Source organism: Empidonax traillii, unplaced genomic scaffold (genome assembly GCF_003031625.1).
Source record: "Empidonax traillii isolate 1590-97213 ecotype Southwest subspecies unplaced genomic scaffold, ASM303162v1 scaffold1201:size224149, whole genome shotgun sequence".
Classification (NCBI taxonomy): Eukaryota; Metazoa; Chordata; class Aves; order Passeriformes; family Tyrannidae; genus Empidonax; species Empidonax traillii.
Window position 1 is genome coordinate 74,884 of NW_020956394.1, and position 20,006 is coordinate 94,889.

General features: G+C 45.3%; 1 protein-coding gene across 4 annotated transcripts in view; it reads right to left on the minus strand.

Annotated features, from left to right (window-relative positions):
• Nucleotides 1-17,004: 17,004 nt before the first annotated feature.
• Nucleotides 17,005-20,006, minus strand: part of LOC114069158 (talin-2) — a 125,318-nt gene continuing 122,316 nt past the window's right edge. For 2 of the 4 annotated variants that reach the window (XM_027905765.1, XM_027905763.1), the window contains exons 57-59: nt 19,604-19,786; nt 18,172-18,297; nt 17,005-17,354 (exon numbers count right to left, since the gene is read on the minus strand). In XM_027905765.1, coding sequence (XP_027761566.1) covers nt 17,226-17,354; nt 18,172-18,297; nt 19,604-19,786 — 438 coding nt within the window. In that variant the 3' untranslated portion in view covers nt 17,005-17,225. Of the gene's footprint in view, nt 17,355-18,171; nt 18,298-19,603; nt 19,787-19,878; nt 19,942-20,006 lie in introns of all 4 variants that reach the window. The other 2 variants (XM_027905766.1, XM_027905764.1) reach the window with 2 other exon arrangements.

Below are 20,006 nucleotides of genomic sequence, written 5' to 3' on the forward strand. Positions count from 1 at the left end.
CCTAAGGTAGAAAGAGAAATCCAAGTCTTTCAGAATGTTTGCTTGAGGCAGAGCTTTGCCCTTCCCTTCTGATGAGAGGTAGCTACAGTTAAAATGCCTTAATGACAGGGCCAAAGTCTTGGTTCTCGTGAGCCATTTCGTGCCAGGGTGACTTACGGTGGGCACTTCAGAATTAGGCCCAGGCTGTCCAGGACTCCACACTTGTCCAGGATGCTGAAGATGCACGTTTTTCTCATTGACACAGGCACGTGCAGGAGCTGGAGCATTCCTGGAGATCACTCAAAACAATTGCTCAGGTGGAGAAAGAGTTTACAAACAGCCACAGTTCGTTCCACCTGTGGGTTCTCCCCTATGTGAATGCTAAAAGGGTGCCTGCTCATGCTAAAGCTGCTGCTGGCTGCACACATCATTCAGTGTTTACTTTAACCCAAGTGAAACAGCTGCCACAAATGGCAACACACACGCTCCTCAAAGCCAGAGAGCAGCAAACACGCACAGAGGGGAGAGAAGCCTTTGATGGAACTCAGCCCTAAGGACACAGCCAAGAGTCTCACAGCCTGGAGGATACCAGAGCCAGCCACAGGCCTTGGCAGGCAGCTCCTGAAGAGAGGCAAAAGCATCAGGGTGAGCTCAGAGCTGCAGCCAGCCCTGGCAGATGGGATTTCATGGCCATACTTGGGATTTCTCACCGGGCTGGACTTGTGGCTGCTGTTCTCACGCTGAATAAGGAAGGGGGAGTGAGCGCTGGCTCACGTTGGCCTTCTCGTGCCGGGAGGGTCTCAGATCTCAGCCTGGACAACGACAGGACAAGTCAAAACCAGCAAAATACGGCGATAGCAGTTTTCGTTTTGACCACTCCCTGTCTCTTCCTGTCCGAAAGGGCTTTTTGGAAGGTATTTCCCCATAGCAGTCTGAGTGAAAAAACTGTAAATAACAAAGCAATTTAGATTGCATCTGAAATGAAACAGCTGTCCTCAAAACCTGCTCTCGGGGAAAACTTCAGGGAAAGCAAGACTGTGTCTTTTGTCATTAACCCCTTTTATAAATTGACTCTCACACCTTCCCACATTTCCTTACCCAGTGTTAACTTGCCTTTTAAAGGACAGTGAAAGCTCCCTTGTTTATTGTCACTAATGACAAATATTACCTCATCCATTTCCCACATCCCATTTTGTGAGTTTGATTTTTAACGTGCCCCTTAATATAGCAATATTTTTATTCCTTCTGAAGGTTTATGGGGTATTCCTGTGACCGGGTTTAATCCTGACATTCACTTTTGCACTCATTTAATCCACTTAATGGGAGACTGAAGAAACATTTCTCTGCCAACTATGTTATTTGACTTTAGGTTTCCTCAGCTTTGGGCTTGTGAATCCTGATATATTCAACAGCTCTCTAACCCTGGGCTTGCTGCAACTCATATTTTAAAAAAAATGGGACAGTAGCTGATAAATTTACCTGACTATAAATAAATACTGTTTAATATTTAGGAAATCCTATTTGCTGATATATCCTAGCTTGTCTACATCTACATTTCTCTTACATACATGCAGCCTGACTTCTCCCTGGTGCTTAAATGCCAGTCCAAATTTATGGCCTGCTAGCAGAGTTTTAAATTATGTTTAGCTTTCCTGTGGCACCTGAAGCTTGTAATGCCACACCATAAACACACTGTGCTGCCCATTGTCTGCAGAGCTGAGAAACTCTTTGCTTCCCAGTATTTTTTACAAACAGTCTCTAAGTCATTTGTGAGCTTGGCCAATCTCTGTTTTCCACTGGCCTTTAAACTAGAAGAGAAAATAAAATATGCTAAGTTGATGCTAAAATACCATGACATAGTTCACTGATTTAGTAGGGAATAAACAAAGGGCAGATCTTGCCTTTTATAGATGCAAGCTTCTCTGTGCCAAAGTCGTATAATCTGCCTCTGCCAAAGTTTAATTACACACAGTGTTTGTGGGCCTGCCTTTGGAATCACAACCTCAGTTAACTCCCACCAAAAAAAAAAAAATAAATCTGTGCGTAAGTGCCTCACCAGGAGAATTGTTTCATCATGGGCAGGCTGTCCTAAGGGAATCAGCTGCAAAATGACAGATTACTCTGAATATCGTTGCTCTGCCTCTTTCCAAGAGGCAGTGCCAAGGACAGGAAGATAAATTCTGATGCCCAAGACTTACCTGGAAATTTAGGAATGATCAATCTCAAAACTGCCTGATTGCTGGAGCAGCCAAGGATCCAGATCAGTCAGGAGTGGGAAGAGAGGGATCAGCTGGAGTTACCCTGGGGGCTCAGGACACTGCAAATGCAATGGCTGATTCTTGTCAGTGTTACTGCCAAGTGCTCAGGTAAAATTCACATTCCAGGATGGTTGGTGTATGTCAGAACGCCATAAACCCTGTTTATTATTGCACTAGTTCCTTGGAATAATTAAAAAAAAAAAAAAAAAGGTGAAAAAAATAACTGATTCAATTAACTTTTGGCCAAAGTTATGCAGCAAAGAACAGATTAGTCCTGCTGGCCACAGCCACTAAGAATTACGGGGTTTTGTTCCATTTGCCAAACACTTCTCCTCCCTCTTATCACCAGTTTACTTCAGATGTAGATAAACAGAGGCTGTGTTTTAAATTCAATGATGTGCTTGTTAGCACATCACTGACAAAAACCTTCAGCTGACAGAGTTCTCCAGGTCAAGCAGAGAATTTTGGGGCAATCTGAGTAGCTCTTTTTTCCAAATGCTTCCATCCCAGCTGCCCATGTATTCAGTTGGTGGCTACCACCAGCCACTTGAGAGGACTGAGTGCTGGCTGTCCAAAAGGCAACAGGAAGGAGGATCTGGCAGACAGCAAGATGATGTCAATCTTGGAGTGCTTCTTCCTGGCCCCTGGAATGAGCCAGAGAACGGAGCTTTAACCAAAATCCACTAGTCTGGAGCTATTTTAAAGCTGCCCTGGCAGCAGCCTTGCACACGTGCCTTGTGATGGCAAAACACGTTATCCCACTGCTTGCAGCCACAAAATTGTGGTGCTGACTGTCACTGCTGGGACAAGAACACAGCTGGAACGGGAGCTGTGGAGGAGGTATTGATGAAAGCCAACCCATGGGTGTATGCTGTTAGGGCTACCAAAAGAGGATTATATGGTTTATAGAATTTCCAGGATGCTCCTGTTTCTGGAAGAATTAGTTCTCCAGATTTATGGTTTTAAGATAAACAGGCCCTGACACTTAGAATGCAAGCCCTGGCTGCATTGCTAGGAAAGCTGAACAGGAGTTTTTAACACACATTTAACTTTCCACATCGGTCAGGGGATCTCACCAACCTTGTGCTTACTGGTTATAGGAATTATACCCACTAAAAGCTGCCTCCTGCCTTTGCTCACATCAGTTCCAGTGGAGTTTAGGATACTGGATTCCCACACATGATAGAAGCCAAATTTTACAGGAAACTGTACAGCAGGGGAGGGTGATGCATGCTGGATGATTACATAGCCCCAAACTCTGTCTGGCCCACGGACACAGACAAGGAGAAAGATGCTTTTGCCATTTGTTTTGACATTTCTTGCAAGATGACCCTGCTGAGCTCATGGTTTATATTTACAGGCCTGTTCCTGAGATCACACATCCCTACTTACCCAGGACCAGCCCCTGACCTCTGACACTGGAAACTCAGTCCCTGCACTCCTGGAATCAGCCAGGTATTTGAAACAGTGTGTCCCCTGTCTGACCCAACTGCTGGAAATGCAGCACTGCTGACTGTAATATTTAATTGTAATTGCAGTGTCAAAGTTGTTGCTAACCACAAAGAAAGGGTCCCAACCTGGGGGGGCAGGGAAACTGGAGGATAAGCATAAGTGTTATTACACAGTGTCAGGGCAAACCAGCTGCTTGGGAAGCAACTCTCAAGTTGTCAGTGCATTTCTGGAGGCATTGACCAGTGCAGGTGTGAATGTTGTGCTGTACCACGACTTTGCATGGCTGTGGTTTCTCTGTTGTTGAAACTGCTGCTGCCTGTCAAAGCAGGAATTTACCAAATTTGGCCAGTGGCCCTGCACCTTTCCTCTGAACCACAGGAATGGCATGGGGGCTCGAGCAGAGCTCATCTTTGGGTTTTTCAAAATCTGGGTTGCATTTTCCTTTTGCCTTTCAAGAACAGGTTCTAGGGGATTGACCCAGTGGCTCAGATCTCCAGGGCTGCATAAACGAGCATGACCTGTGTTAAGGTGATTCTAATAAAGCCATTTCAGTGTACACTGGTTGAATGTCTCACTAAAAATCTGCCACCAAAATGGCCATTATTCCATTTTGGCACATTTACACTCCTGTGCTCCACCAGATGACAAGTACTGGTGTGAGAAGACAGGGAAAGGAAGAAAAACCACTGACTGTTTGCATTCAAAACTAGACATTAGTAACTTACTGATGTTCCCAAACCATCCACGCTTGCGGGGGCAGGGAATTCTCCTCGCTTCGGATTCCTACCCTTGCGGTCCAAAACATACAATCTGAAAATCAAAAAGCAGGGAACCAGGAGACGACGTGATTTGTTGCATGTTGGTACTGGGCTACTTACACTCCCTATTCCTGCCAGAAACACACGTGTCTCACCAGAGGGAAACATTTCCAAGCTGCAGATTAGGGAGAGCACACTGAAGCACTTGACACAGTGAGTGCCAGACAAAGTGTGTTCCTGAGCTGTGTGTGATAAGTGTATCTCCAACAGCAACAACTGCTGTAACTCACCCAGCACATTCCCATACCAATTAACATCGAACTGCACACACACTGCCTAAAGGATCCAGGGAATTTGACAAGGGATTAGTTTGGATAATTTGGCATTATTTTTATCGCCGTCCTCCCGCTGTTGTGTCTTCCCTCCACAAAGATATGCTTAATGGCACTGCCTGGTAAGGAGCAAGCCTCAGTTTGGTACTGTTGCCTTCAGGCTAAGTTTTTAAATCTTGGCAAGTGGGAATAGGGACACTCCTGAGTTATGCTAATGCAGCACTGACCTGGTAGACATCCAGTGTGCTGTGGAAATGCTCCCAGGATAGCTGCCTAGATAAGGTGGCACTGGGTTGGGATGTCCTTGTTTAATCCTGCAATTATCTGTAGTGATAAAAACATTCATACAAATTAGAGGTTGCTTTGACTCCTTTAGAAAATGTAGACAAACATCAACCCGAAAGGTAAGTGAACTGTCCAGCAACGCTCCACTGGACTTCCTCTTCTGCAGGAAAACTGGCTGGTGTCATTCCAAGTTGGATACACATTCACATCCCTGCAAAGCTCTCTAGGAACTAGAGAAGTGCAAGATCAAAGCACCTCTCAGCCTGCAGTGCACCTAATCTTGCCAAATATCTCTGTGAGGTTCATGTGCAATTACCCGATTCTGCAGATGGGGCAGAGGCTGAAAGGCGTGACTGAGGTCACACAGGCAGCCTGTGGGAGGGTGAGGTGTGGGACTGGCTAAATCCCCTCCTGGGGGAGACACCAGCTCCAGTGGCACTGGGGGTTTGCCTTTAGCACTGCAGCAGGCCAGGAGAGCCCCTGCTGATAGGGAATGCGGGGAAGGAATGAAGGGAATTGTATGGGAGGGTTTACAGCTCTGAGCCGTTTGTTTACGGGGCTGGGATGTTAGCAGAGAAAAGCAGGTCTCCTTGGGAAACCCACAAAGAATGCAGCTCCTCACCCTGCCATGGCAGGCTTTGAAAGCCCTGGGGATGAGAATCTTGGGTCAAGCTGCAGGATATTTATTAATTAAAAATAACACGAAGTTTTTTCAGTGCTTTTGATTCTAAGGCACTCCGCACACTGGAAATGTTGTGCTCAGCGTGGCACTTCTGCCCTGCTGCCACTGGAAGAGCTTCAGGTAGGGCAGCGATGTCACACCACTGGGGCTGAGGGGAAGATGTGTGGTGGGAATGAACACTGCAAGGTTTCAGTTTGGAATTTCACCAGAACACAAAGAACTACACCCAGCTTCTTACAAAAAACCTCATTACATCTTTAGTTATGAAAGTTAAAGAACCCCAACACCATGAGCTTTACACATGTTTCGAGGCAAGGGCTGGGAATTCTCTCAGAATGTTATCAAGACTCATTAGAATTATCACTGTAGTTGCAGCAGTGCTACCCTGTGACACCCCCAGGCCAAGGCACAGCATCTCCCTCAGTCAGAGGAACAGCCAAGTCCCACACTCTGCTTCTCTCCTGCTCCCCTCCAAAGCCTGTAGGCACGGCAGAGTCTCTTGGCAGAGCTGCAGGGAGCAGGAGCCCACATCCTGGAGCGGGTGTGTCACACTGGGCAGGGCCAGAGCAGGCGGCTCACAGCTCTCACCAGCTCCACCTGCAGCCTGGGAAGCGTCTGGAATGGAGGACCTGTGGTGCACCGTGGTACTGCGAATTTCCCAGCTCTGCTGGCATTTCTACGTAAAGAAGCCTAACCTGGTTTCAGATCTGACCATCCAACATGCTGTACTGCTGCTCCAGGCCTTCCTGCATGACAAGATGCTTTTCTTCAGTGACTCCCTCTTTACACACCAAATTTACTGGAGAAGGAAGTTTAAACCGTCAAATCAACCATGGAAAAATCTCCAACACTTGAGGCAAGTTCAGCTGCACAAACTGCAAAGTATCTCGGGGCTCAGATAACTCAGATTATGAGGCACTACAGTCATTTGGAGCAGCCCCTGGAAATGTTGTGTATTGAATCAAATCTGATACAATCAACTACAAGGCTGAAAACTGAGAGGACAAACCTACCAGCTGGGTGGGAGGGAAGGGCACAGAGACCGACTTCAGCTGTTCTGAAAAGTCTGATTTTCTGTTTCCCTTTCAAAACGGTCAGCATCTCTTTCGAGCTGTTTGACAAGGCTGCAGATGGAAAGCAGAGCACATTTAGCAGCAGTCTGGGAGTGCTACCAGGATGCAGAAGCCTTCCCTACAACCAGGCAGAGACCAGGGAGAGAAGTGGCCAAATATGGTCCTGCCTCAGCATTCCAAAAGGCTGATCCCAAAATGCCTTTGCAGATACACGTGCCCGAGGAGCAGCGAGTGTTCATCTGCACACACAGGAACTGGATGGGATTTCTCACAGAGGTGCTCAGATCAGTCCTAGATGAGAGACTGGACACTGGAAGCAGTTACGTGAAAAAATACAACACTTCTGAGGAAATCCTTCCCTTCTCCTTACACCTAATGCTGCAGGGACCACAACTGGGAAACTTCTCCCATTTTATTTCCTTTTCCTGTTCAGAGAAGTTGGTTCTGAGCCAAATGTAGCAAGAATGAGAAAAAACTGTAACAGTTCTGTTTGAATTTTGGGGAGGAGAAAAGGGAAGGACCTCTCTATGGCTTCACTTGCCAGGTCTCAGCCCTCTGTGCAATACTGTTCTGATTAGATATGATTTGTTAAATAGAGCTGTCCACAACAATCTGAGAACTAAATGAAGGGAAAATATTTTGTTGATCATTCCTGCAATGCAGTTCGGTGTTTTGTGCCAAAACAAGTGGTTTTCCTCCCAAATCCTATTTCCTTTAGAAGAAGGATGCTTCTCTAATTTAAAACAAACAAAAAAGAAATCCCAACTGTACAAACCATTTCCCAGTTTTTTAGTTAAAAGCAGTTTAGAAGTGATGCCACATTAACTCTTTGCCCAAGTTAACCCTAAAATGCCTCTCTCTAGTGGGAAAAATTAATGCCATTATCTCTGTTCACTAAGAGAAGATTGCCAAGAGCCATAAAACTCAATGGCAGAAGAAATTCAGCTCTCAGGCTTGAGGGTTGTGGGTCATTAATGGAAGTTTTGCAGGGTGAAACAGTTAAAGTAGAGTTTGTGCTTAACAGTAGAGACAACAAGTATGGGGGAAAGCTTGGCATGTTAAAGCAGACACATAAATTCCACCCAGCTCTTTGTTCTTTTGTTTCCCAACATTGGTTGAATTCTTCCCACTTTCCATGGTTTATTTAGGAGCTCTTGCAGATGTTTTAGATTTCATCTAATCACAGTTAGGCACTGCTTACATTATTTTTTAAAAAACAATATGAAATATATAATTTAGCATTAAGCTCCACTTTCCAAAGCCTCAGTTCCCCTGTGCCTTTTGTTCTCATATGGTACCCATTAGAAAAATGGACTTGCTAACTAGAGATTACTCCACTAATAATCTAAAGCTTTGAGCATCCTGTCTGTTTACAGACATTTCCCCCTCCCTGCAGTACAGGAATGCAGGGTGGGACTGTGGTCACTGGTGTTTCTGCAGTTCCACACTTGCCCCGAGGAAAACCTGTGGCAATGAGCAGCCTCTGGGGCAAAAATCCTCCAGACAGTCCATGGTAGGATGATGAACTTTTCCTTTTCCTTCCTTCTTCCCTTCAATCTCTCAGCTACTCTCAACCAAATCCAAGTGAGGTGATCCCAGGCAGCTGCTTACCAGGAACACCAGTTAGGATCGATAGGGCACTTCACCCAAAATCACTTCCCGAAACAATCCCTTCCTCATCAACTCACCTCTCTCTGGTGGGCAAAGAGCGAACAGAGGAAGGTGAGCAGGACACGCTCTCCAGTCAGACTGCAGTGCCAAGGCAGCACAAGTGGGAACTGTGGGCACCAGCAGGTGTGGCTGAGTGAGGAGGAACGTGGGGAAAGCTCCAAGCTCTCAGTCAAATCATCACCAGAGCAAGTGGAGAGAGAGGCTGAGATTGCAGGGCACAGTATGTTTGAGTTCCTACAGGGACAGCACTTCCTGCTGTCAGTAAGCTGACTCTTGTCTGCTGTGGCATTTGTCCAATAGGTGGGAGGTTTCTCTAAATCCCAGGATCCCTGGGCAAATCCAGCTGAAGGACAAAGCCATGGAATTGTCCTTTATGGTCTGGTACACAGACCAGGTACTGTTCTGTCCCTTAAAAGAAAGCAGTTAACCCAGCACATACAGAGGATACAGAGCACTGCATCTGCAGTCCTGTTCTGCATGAAGCTGCAGCTGGATCTGCACTCCAGGGGGGAGTCTGCCTGACACATCCTGGAGGCAAATAGGAGCAAAAAAATCCTGCTCCTGACTCTTCTCCATTTAGCTCTTCCCCTCGGTGGCTCCTGGCAGCAGCTGTTGGAGGGGCTGGTTCCAGAGGGCTGGGCTAACTCCTCCAAACAGTAGGCCTCCTGCAAACCTCTCTAAGGGCTCTGCCTGCAGCAGGCATCATTTTCCAGATCTTATTAAATGTTATTCTGGGCACTGGTCTGTACCCCTGAGGAGTTCCTTATGGAGCAGATTATAAGGGCAGGCAGTGACCCAATAACCTTCATTTTCCTGGGATGATGCAAGAGCCGATTCACTCTCAGGAAGTGCAGCGGGCTGAGCACGGCGTGGAATGAGCTGTTGAAATTCCCCAGTCAGCGTTTTGTTTCCCTGCCATTGAGGGTAGGATTTCAAAGTGCAGAACGGTCCTTTAAGTTCCCTCTTTTATGAGGTCAGGCTTAATGCTTCCCTTTATATATGAAGAGAAGGTGATCTCTGCCAGAGTCCACGCTGGGTTTGCTCTTGTTTTGATTCTCTGCTCTGGCTGAGAGCTCGAAATGCATTTTCAGCAGCAGTTCAGGCTCTGCTGGGAAGAGCCCCCTGCAAGAAATGGGGCTGCAGAAGCATCGAAGCAGTTCAGGGGCAGCAGAGACTCTCTCTGTCACTCAAATGCCCTTCCTGTCCACTCAGTCCCCAACTGCAAGACTCTATTTGATTTGGGGCAGTGAATAACACGAATGAAGGAACAAAAGAACAAAGCTCTGAGGAGTTGGCCAGGCTGGGAGAGAAGTGTAAAGATTTCAACATAAACCCGAGTGGTGAAGGGCAGGTTATAAACACCCAGGGTTGCCCAGAGAAATCCTGTGAGATTCCCATCCTCGTTTGTTTTCATCAATTACAATTGTCTGGACAAGAAAAAAAAAATCCACTCAGGCTACAGGGATCTCCAGGAAAGCATTAGAGAGTAAATTAAAACTGGTAGAACGGTTCAAAGCACCAGAAAACCTTGTCTATTGTAGCACTTGGCATAGCAGAAGAACTGTCTGGCTGCAGTAACACACTTGCAGGTGGTTGGCCTGGCTGCATGGACTGCAGTACTCCAGGCAGTTATTTACTTTCAACCCTTCAGCCTGATTAACCTGTAACCTTAGCACGGGTTCCCACCACGAATTCCAGGAAGGGACAGAGACAGAAAGGCCTTGAGGCCAAACACTTCCTGTGACTCTTTAAGCCCTGTTTCTCATTCTTCATGTCAAAAGCAGATGGATTTCTACTCTTTAAGGCTAGTCCAGAATTTCCTTCCTACCTAATCTAGTTCAGGACCAATACATATCAATTTTTCTTATGCCAGCAGTGTTGTGAATTGAAGTAGCACCTTAGCTCCCAAACCTGCACTTACCTTCTCGCTGCTTTTAGGCAGAGGAGCTGGATCTGCTCCAACAGATAAACAAAACACTTCTCCCTGGGGCTCCCAGGACAGACTCTCCCTTCATTTTGATTTCAGGATTTGTGCCCTTTGAAAGGCTGTGCTTTGACAGCTCGGGATTTCTGATCACAGAAGTTTCTGCAGGGGAAAAAAAAAAAGTCAGCAGAGCATTTAAAAGTGGGGCCTGGAACTGGTTGGCCCTGCAGGGGCTGACTTCTTCACAGAGCTCCCTGGGAGCTGCAGATGCATTTCTCTTGGAAAATCTGAATGAAACAGCGGGAACTCACTGCTGGTGGAAGGGGCTGGACATGAGACTGGCCCAACACTGCTAACACAGGAGGATTTCCCAGGGGCCACGTGTGTGGAAACAGAGCTGCAGTAGGATGCAGGATTTCTCCTTGGGGCTGCAGCATTAAGAAGAGTCTGTTCTTAGTCCAGGAAGAAACAAAATCAGATGAATTTGATCCCAAGGAGTGAACAAAAAAAAAAAAAAAAAAAAAAAAAAAAAAAAAAAAAAAAAAAAAAAAGCCAGGCATTTTCTGGATGTCTGTGTTATTACAGGGAGCAGGCAGGATGAGCTGTTTGTCTTTGAGCTATCCAGCCGGTAAAGTTCTAAGAAATGAAGTCATGGCTTTCAATGTGCCCCACTTACTGCATGGATTTCTGTTTGAACTCTAAGGTGGCTTGGACTCTCAGAAAAATGCACAGATGTCTCGAAAGCCACCACCCATTTCTCTACAAGATCAAAAGGGACCAAACCAACATTTGAGTTCACCTGATTTTAAACATCATTCTGTAATTCACCATCAGCAGTGTCACTGCAGGTCTGACTCACCCTTTCAACACTGTGATTTCTGCTGGCAGGGAGCAACTACAGCAAATACCTGAAACAAACCTCAAATGGTCTGCTTGCTGTCTCAGTTTATGTATTTTTAGAGTTTTGCTGAACCATTGTATGAATTCGAAAGTAACACAGCATTTACCTGTTTTACAAGAAAATCCAAATAATCTCACCCCCCAACCCTTATCCTGTTTCCCAACACAATAGAGATGCAGCAACATCTTCCATTATTCTGCAAAAGGGTGGCTGTTACCTCCTGTTTTGTCCCCCTGCCCTTGCTCACAGTGATTATTTTTTGTCTCCAGCACAGATTTGGACTTGCCTGGGCTGTGGTGTTCGGGCAGCCCCATTTCCATTTCCAGTCCACACTCGCTCACCTCCATCAACTGACATTATGAATCCACTCATTATGAATCCTCATGGGGATCAAACAGCACAAACTCTGCTGCAAAGCAAATCCTTTTTCAAAAGGACTAATTGGAAGGTTCTTGTTTAATGGGTGTTACCCTTCAGATAGGGCAGAGGATCTGAACAGGCTCTGACCCCTTCTGAGATGGGTGCACCGGCAGCCTGGGCTGTGTTACAAAACATTTATTCCAGAGGATACTCTGCATATTCAGCTTTTCCAGTTCTAGGAGAGAAACAGGACACCCTTTGAAGAGAAATGTTTGCATCTAGCCTGTTTTCAAATAAGGGCAACCCAAAACACGAGTGATCTGGTCACGTACTAAAGAGCCACTCCTGTGATTTGGAAGAGATCTGGGATGACTCCTGAACAGTCCAACTAACCAGAACATTTTCTCTGTGGCTTGAACTGCTGAGCTACAGGATCTGGAAGCATCACAGGCATGTCACAGAAGTGGTTTGGCTTGAGAATTACCCTAAATAGCCTTATTATCACCACCAAATGATAGAGTATTGCAACTGGAATGCAAAGCAAACAGTGGAATGACCGATGGGGCTGTTTTTCTGAGGTCATCTGTTTGAACTCAGTATTTTTTCCCCCCCAGTTTTCTCATGTGAAATCCCAGTAACACAAAGTCCCAGATCAGAAGAGATCAGCAATATATATGAGACATCAGCAAAAGCAGCAATGTGTTCTTTAACTAAAGTTCTCATTCACTTTCACTTTTCTAAGGCAAAGAGAAACACCCTCAAGGTTATGCTCACACACAAACGTTTAGCTGAAATCACTGCTGATTTCACAAAGCAAGAGTTCAGCCTGAAAAAACAATTATGTGTCATAACACCATCATCACACTGGACCTTCAGAAGCTGCACCAGCCTTTTAGATACACAGTGTCATTTCAACTCAGCTCTCCTTAAAAAGTGCAAACAAAAGATGATTATTCGGAAGAGAGAAGAGGCTCATGCTTGTATAGCTGAAGGCAAAGAGTAATTGTAACTGCAGCTCACTAAAGGCACCTCTGAATAAACCTCCAAACAGGTTCTGTGGCTCAAAGTGTCACATCAGAGGCTCCAGAGCCCCGGGACTCTGGTGTTTTCCAGGAAGCTTTGGTGAGGCAGGAGGGTGATTTAAATCAGCTGCAGAGCTTCTGTCCGAAGGATTAAAGCTGTCCCTCTGTAGAAACAGAGCAAAAGGCTGCATAAGTCCCTACTTACTGGAAGAAAATGAGGTTGGTGCCTTAACAGGAGCAGTTACAATATAAGGCAGAGCCAAGGCACTGAGCAGAGATTCTTGCAGATTAAATTCAACTCTGGAAGACAGGATGTTTGTCTAAAACCTTGGCAGTGAGAGATGGTTGTTCTTGGCACCAACCACGGTCACTGTGCTATACAGTTACCCCTAAAGAATGCAAGCGATTGCTCTGGAACTGAGACCAGAAAAAATGAACGCAGAAATTAATGTAGACCAGTTATGAACTAGATGGGAATATAAACATTAACCCTTTCCTGGACATGGATACTACTTGTGTGCCCAGTTCCCTCGACATCACAGCAACTGGAGTGGCCACTGCATTCAGGGCAAGCTGCTCTGTGGGTTTGAACAACTCATCTCCCTTCCTGCAATGTAATTTTGCCATTTGCAAAAGAGGAGGGACTCATCTGTACTGCTCTAAGAAGTAAGAAATGGTCTCCAAGAGCAGATTATTCTTATTAATGCTTGAACTCCACCCTGGTGATGGTGGAATGGGTATGATGGGGGAAGTTGTTCTAATGGGATGCAGTGAAGCACCTGGGCCATGCACTGGTGATGTCTGAAACACTTTCCTTGGGAAATCTCTTAAGCAGGAGTTAACCCCAGTTAGGCCAAGCTGAGGTAACTATTGCAGACAGAATATAAAGGATTTGTGGGTTTTTTTTAAATACTGTAAGTAAGTACTTCCAGCATTTGGTGAACTGGCACATAAATACCTTTTCTGTTTTGGAAGCAAGGCTGATAAACTTATCATTTATTATTATTATTTATATTTATTTATATATATATATTTATTACTATTATATCCTTCATCCATGGAATGCACTTACTGGCAAACTGGGAAATGTGCAACACAGCACAAACACATCTGTAATACACCCACTGCCCCAGAGGCTGGCCACGCTTTCCAAGGCTTTCTCAGGTCAACAGCTCTGTGACTTATGTTCAGTTAAATACCTTAATCAATAACTTGGAATATACAGCGCAATTTGAATGCAAAGATCATCAGCTGCAGTGCTGGAAGAAACTTCAGTATTAACCTTTTCAGTTGCACCTCCCAAAATACAACCAGCCCCAAGGAGCACTGATTGTGCTCATGATCTAAACATATTTAACTTGAGGAGGTTTCTAGATTATATATTCCTTCCTTCATTAGGAATTAAGCGATGAAGAGGCAGAAAATCCAAGGGGAAGGGAGAGATGGAACGAGAGTCTAGAATTCAAGTTTTGTTTCAAAACTTTTCTAACTTCGAGGCTTCTGATGCATGAAAGTTTAGAGAACTGATAAAGTGTTCAAGCTGTGTTCTGAAGAGCCGTGGAAATGACACGGGACTATTTGTACACAAACAGCTTTGAGGCATTTTGTTTTTAATTTGCATACAATTCTTAAAGTGAATTCCACATGAAGAAGGGTGAGATACAACAGAGCTCATTTACCATTTCACAAGTTAACAGAACAAAGTAAATATCTGTCCTTCTGATTAATTAGCATCGACCCCTCACTCCAACTTGTCACTTCCTGCTGCAAGTCCCCCATGCCAAAGAAACGCATGGACCGGTCCCAAACTCCCCAGACATTCACACGTGGACTTCAGTGACACTGCAAATCATAACAGTGAGAAAAAAATCCAAATAGAAAGCCTTTAGGTGACCTTATATTCTCTTCATGGTTCACAAACCAAGACCCGAAATTCTGAGTACAAAAATACTTCAGTTGTCCAGCTCAGCCATTCATCTGACTGCGGTTCCTCCGTGGAGCCCCAGCCCAGGGGGGAATACTTTCTGTCAGATAAGAGGGGGCATTAAATCAGAAACAGGGAAGTCTCAGAGGAACTGTGCTAAAATGGACTTCCCCAACAATTGTCTCTGAACGTGCTCTTTCCTTCCACATACTGAGACAGTTTTCTAGCTCTATCACCTCCATTCATAGTTGCGTTCCACCAGGTTTTTTTGGCTTGTATCAAACTGGCAAACACCATCCTGACCAAAAGATATGACAACAGTATTACAGCTACAATAAAACAGTGGCCTGGTGCTCAAGGCAGCATCATCTTCCTTCATGCTTCAAGGAGAGGTTAAACACAGGGTGAAAGGGAAGCTGTAACAAACCTGTCTCGCAGACCTTTCCAAAAAAAAAAGAGATGGGAATGTGAGGCCATCCAGGGAAAAAAGGAGAAAGACATAAGCTGCAAAGAGCTGAACCTACCAACAGCAGCAGAAAATGCCCACCACTAAAGCTGTCTTTATTTAGGTCTTACAGCAATAAACACCAGTTTCGCCTTCTGCCTGGAACTTTCCAGGAAGCCTTTTCCTTGGTGTGGGAGTTGAGATTCTGTGACACTGTTCACAGTGAGATGAATGAAAACCAACCCAGTTGATTGTGCTGAAGTGGAAAAAAAAAAGTCACAGGACTGGGAATTGCACATGGATAGTTGAGGGTTTGATGAGCACACAACCCACACGTCACAGCACAGCCGGCACTGCCAGGGATTCCAGTTGGCAAAGGCCAATTTTGTGTTCCCCTCTCATGATTGTGGATTCTCCAGCAACTCCACTGTGTCTGAAATACATCAGTATCAGAGAAGAGACTCTAACAATAAAAAACTTTGTACACTTGAATATTTATTAATTCTCTAGTAGTTTTTTGCTATATATTTAACACTAGCGTGACAAAATTCCTGATAACTCTATCTCATGCAGGTAACTGAAATGAGGAGTTAGCACTATCTAAACTGATAAATCTACCACTAGAGGGTTACCTGGAGCCTACAGGACAAGTGACAGCCAGGCAGGTGTGTCCCTGCCAAACAGGCTCAGCTGAGCGTTCCCAGCAGGGATCTCAAGGACAGCACAGCCCTCAGAAGGGCTGGAGGGGCAACATCCTTTGGCCCAAACAGACTTGCCGTTGTGGTTTGGAAGGGCTCAGGTGGAGCTGGAGACGTGTAGGCAATTGTCGGTGGTGTTTCTGTAGTCAGTCAAACAGTTTAGCTTTTCTAGTTGAAGTTGCTGTGATTTGTGTTCTCTCTTGGACAGAGTAGGATGGGTTACTCTACCCAAATTGCTATTGTTTAGGTCACAACTGAGATGTTGAGAGCAATACTGTACCTTTCTGCAGCTGAAGACAAAGATTGCTGAGAGATTGCTGCTGTTCCTTCTCTGCAATTCCTTGGTGGATACATTTTCATCAATAGCAACTATGAAAACAAACTCCCTAGAGTCCAAATTCTTAAAAAATATATTACAGGAAAAGTCTACTCGTCATTCACTTATTGTTTTCTCCTACAATTCCCACAGGTTTCAAAGCATAATCATTACAAATGTAAATTATTAGAATAAGAAGAATTGTGATAGTCTTCTGCTGTACTGGGCATTTCCCTTTTTTAACTGGCATACATTCTGACAGAAACACCACAGCACGAACCAGAGCATTGCAATTAAAAAAAAACAAAATGCAAACCATTCAGTCCCATGTTAGAGCACGTGTATGTGTGTATAATACTGCAAAAGTAGTCACACATCAGAGGTATATCATCGACAACAGCATTTTCTTCCATGAAGCTGCTATTACTGAGGCAGTGACAAGGTTTCCGTTTCTTTGTTTTCTGAGCTCTTTACAGAATGGCTATTGCCACATCTTGTAAACCTAAATACTGTCCAAGCAGAGGCTTGTTGGTATCAGGTGAGGAGTTAACACTACTAGTGCAAACAGGCGCAGAGACCATTGCTCCAGTTTTGGAACACTGACCCAGGACAGGCATCTTCTTCCAAGCGTGTTCTCCACTCGGCCACACCTCCCTCTGCACCCTGGCCTTCTTTTCACAGGGGGGGCTGGGGGAGCACCCCCAGCTCACTGGAGATCGAGCACAGGAAAGATTTCTTGACTGTTTTCCCACTAACTCCGAGTCCAGGAGCGATCAACACCTCAAGCATCAGGCAAGTGACAATAATACTGACTTAGTATCTTTAGTAAAAAGCGAGACATTCTCTCCTGAGATAGAAGTCAAGGAAGGAACAGGAATGATGAACCTAACACTGTACCATTATTTGATCATCGTGCACCTCAGCTGAGCAGATGGGAAAGGACAAGTGGTTACTGCCCTCTGCTCATCCAAAGCTGTGACAGGCAGTTGTTCAGCTAAGTGCTTGGCATACCAGTATGCTGGCAGAGCAGTTCTCAGTGTGCTGTCCCCCCTTTAGCTTATTTCTTTAAAAGGAAAAAAAAAACCAACAAAAAAAAAGGGGAAAAAAAAAAAGACAAAACAAAAAAGGAAGAAAATCTCAGCAGGTTAACCCTCATCTTCCCTCAGCTCTGTGGGCAGGAATTTGTATTGCTGTTGGCGGATCTGGGCCAGCTTTTTCCTTGCTTCTTCCAGCTCTCTCTCCTTCTTCAGCATTTCTTCCTGGGCTGCAATGATCTGGAAAACAGAGGCAGGAATCATGACAGCAAGGATTACTGTCTGTAAGATCAGATTCCTTCATGACAGCAGCCACAGGAAGCTCATGAGCATCCTCCAGATATCAGCACCATCAGGAATTGCTCAAGTTTTTCCAGGTAATCTACCACCAGTTTTCCCATGGATCCATGCTGGATTTTATAGCTCTGTGCTCTCCCTCATTGCTCAGGGGGAAGGTTTAGCACACGCAGAATAAGCACCGTGACAATGTTTGAGTGGCAGTAAAACCGAACGCTCATCGCTGGGGGCATCCACAGGATTTTCCTGCCTCTCAGAATGCCAAAGGAAAAGTGACAGTAGTACAGATACGCAGAAATAACACAAGTCCAGTATCTTTTAAGCAGCAACTGCAGCACATGGTGTACCCCAGGAAGCTGGCACAACCTCCAAGCCCTGAAATCTATTTTTAAATATTGTTATTATTTCCCAATAATTATTACACTCACAGTAAGCAAAGTCATCGGTTTTCATCTCTAAACTGTTGTTCCATTAAAACATTTAAAGTACCTGACAGAAGCCTGAAAAGGGCCATTTACTTAATCAGAAAAAGAAGTAGAATACACTGGGCAGTGGTAGCTGCTGTTGCAGCAAATGTTCCATGGAAAATTGGAGACACCACCCAGCAAATCCCTGCTGTTGTCAGTGGTCACCTCACACTGAGCATCCAGTTATTTCTCAGATTTCTGAGCAGCTCTGAGCAGCCTGCAGTGCAGCAGATGGGCACTGTAACACTGCTCACTCCTGGGCTGGTTCTCCCTGCTCCAGTCTCTGTACCCACCTGAGCGATGCCACCCACGAACTTGGTTTTGACCACGACATCGTCGTCCTCTGCTTTCCCAAAAGCTGCTTTCTGGGCTGCCCTCACAAGATTGTCTGACGCACGTTTGACAGCATTGCCTGCAGCCTTGGAACGAGACAAAGGACATCTGGTAAGAGTGGAAATGCACAACCAACAGGGATTCATCTGAGCATCAGAATTAAAGCATCTCTGCTTGACTGAACTGGAAAGACGGGGTTTGTTTTCCCCAGCGAAAAGCAAATTAATCTTGGAAAATGCATGGTACAGAAAGGGACACAAAGTCTTTATTTAAGAAGCTGGAGAAGTCACAAATGAGATTTTCTTATCCCCCTACAGCTTGAAATAAAACAGTGGATGAAGTCACAAGTCACGTCATGCACAACACTGATCAGCCTTTTTTTTTTTTTTTTTTTTCTGAGCAAGAACAGAAACTGAAAACTAGTGTATAAACACATTTTATAAGACAATAAAGTTTTTCAATTAATGCACTCTCCTCAGGGCAAGTCAGCAACTTACACAGCCCATGCTTATCTTAAACTTATAACTTGAAGAGTTTCAGATTTCTAGAGAGAAGCAGTGAAACATTTGGAACACATCTCCACATGCTGCAGACACAGCACTAGGAGGGGAACACACGGACCAGCTCTGAACCTTCCCAGCCCTGTCCCACATTTCCAGCTCCATCTCCCTCCCAGCTCTTCCCCACTGCCGTGACCCAAGGGCAAATCATTGGAAATCTGCTCTGGAGCTCTCCCAGTCTCTAATACTTAATTTTCTTCCTGTTTCTATTGCTTGTTCTGCATTTGGAACTCCTTCAGACCCATCCTGACATCTGGATATTAAAGTGTAGGTGGTTTCACAGACAGAACTATCCTCTAGTTACTGAAGCCTTCCCCACAGCCCTTGGACAACATCAATCTATATAAATCCACTAGAAAGCACTGAAACAATCTCATCCCCAGTGACAACATTAACATGCCACTGGTTTCTATAAATAAATGGATTTTCCACACATTCATACAATTATTTTGTCCCCCTAAATATTTAAGCCATTTTTCTACTTAAAAAAAAAATAAATGATGACACCAGTTCCTCTTGCTTGGACAGATACTTAATCTAGCAATATTGCACCCAAACCAGGGCTTGGCACAGGGCAGTCACCATTTACATCTGTCAACATCTTTTAAAAAATGGAGACTAAAGCAGGCAGTGAAACGAGCTGTAGCTACTGCTGAATAACAGCAAATGCACAGCCACTTCATCCAGGATGAATAAAACATCCCAGAACCCTGCAAGGAGGGAAAACAGAACCAAAACCTGAAAGTTCAAGTCACTGTTCCTCAAATCAGGGGGTTGTTCCTGCAGCATTCACACAGCACTGCTCTGGGTTTCCAGGAATGAGAACACAAACCTGCAGCCTCCTCATGGCCTCGGAGTCGTGATCAGCCTTCACCTTGCAGGCCACCAGCAGCTGTGCCGTGGAAGCTGCCACTTGCTTGGCAGAGGAGATGAGCTTCTCCTCGCTGGCGTGGCCCTGCACCGAGGCGTTGGCCGCCTCGCACAGGTTGCTGGTTGCAGCTGCCACCATCCGGGCCTGCAGGACAGCAGAAACCAAGCCAGTCACGGGGTGTTCCCATCATTGCCCCAGAGGAGGTGCCGGTTTTCCCAAGAGAAGCAGTTACTCACAGCAGAAATGAGTCCCTGAGACCACTGTCCATCGTCAGCTGCGTTGGCAGGGATTGCTCCAACCTGAAAAGACAGTTCACAGGTGGCTCACAGGGAAACAGAAACAGTGCCTTGTCTCTGATTTAGGC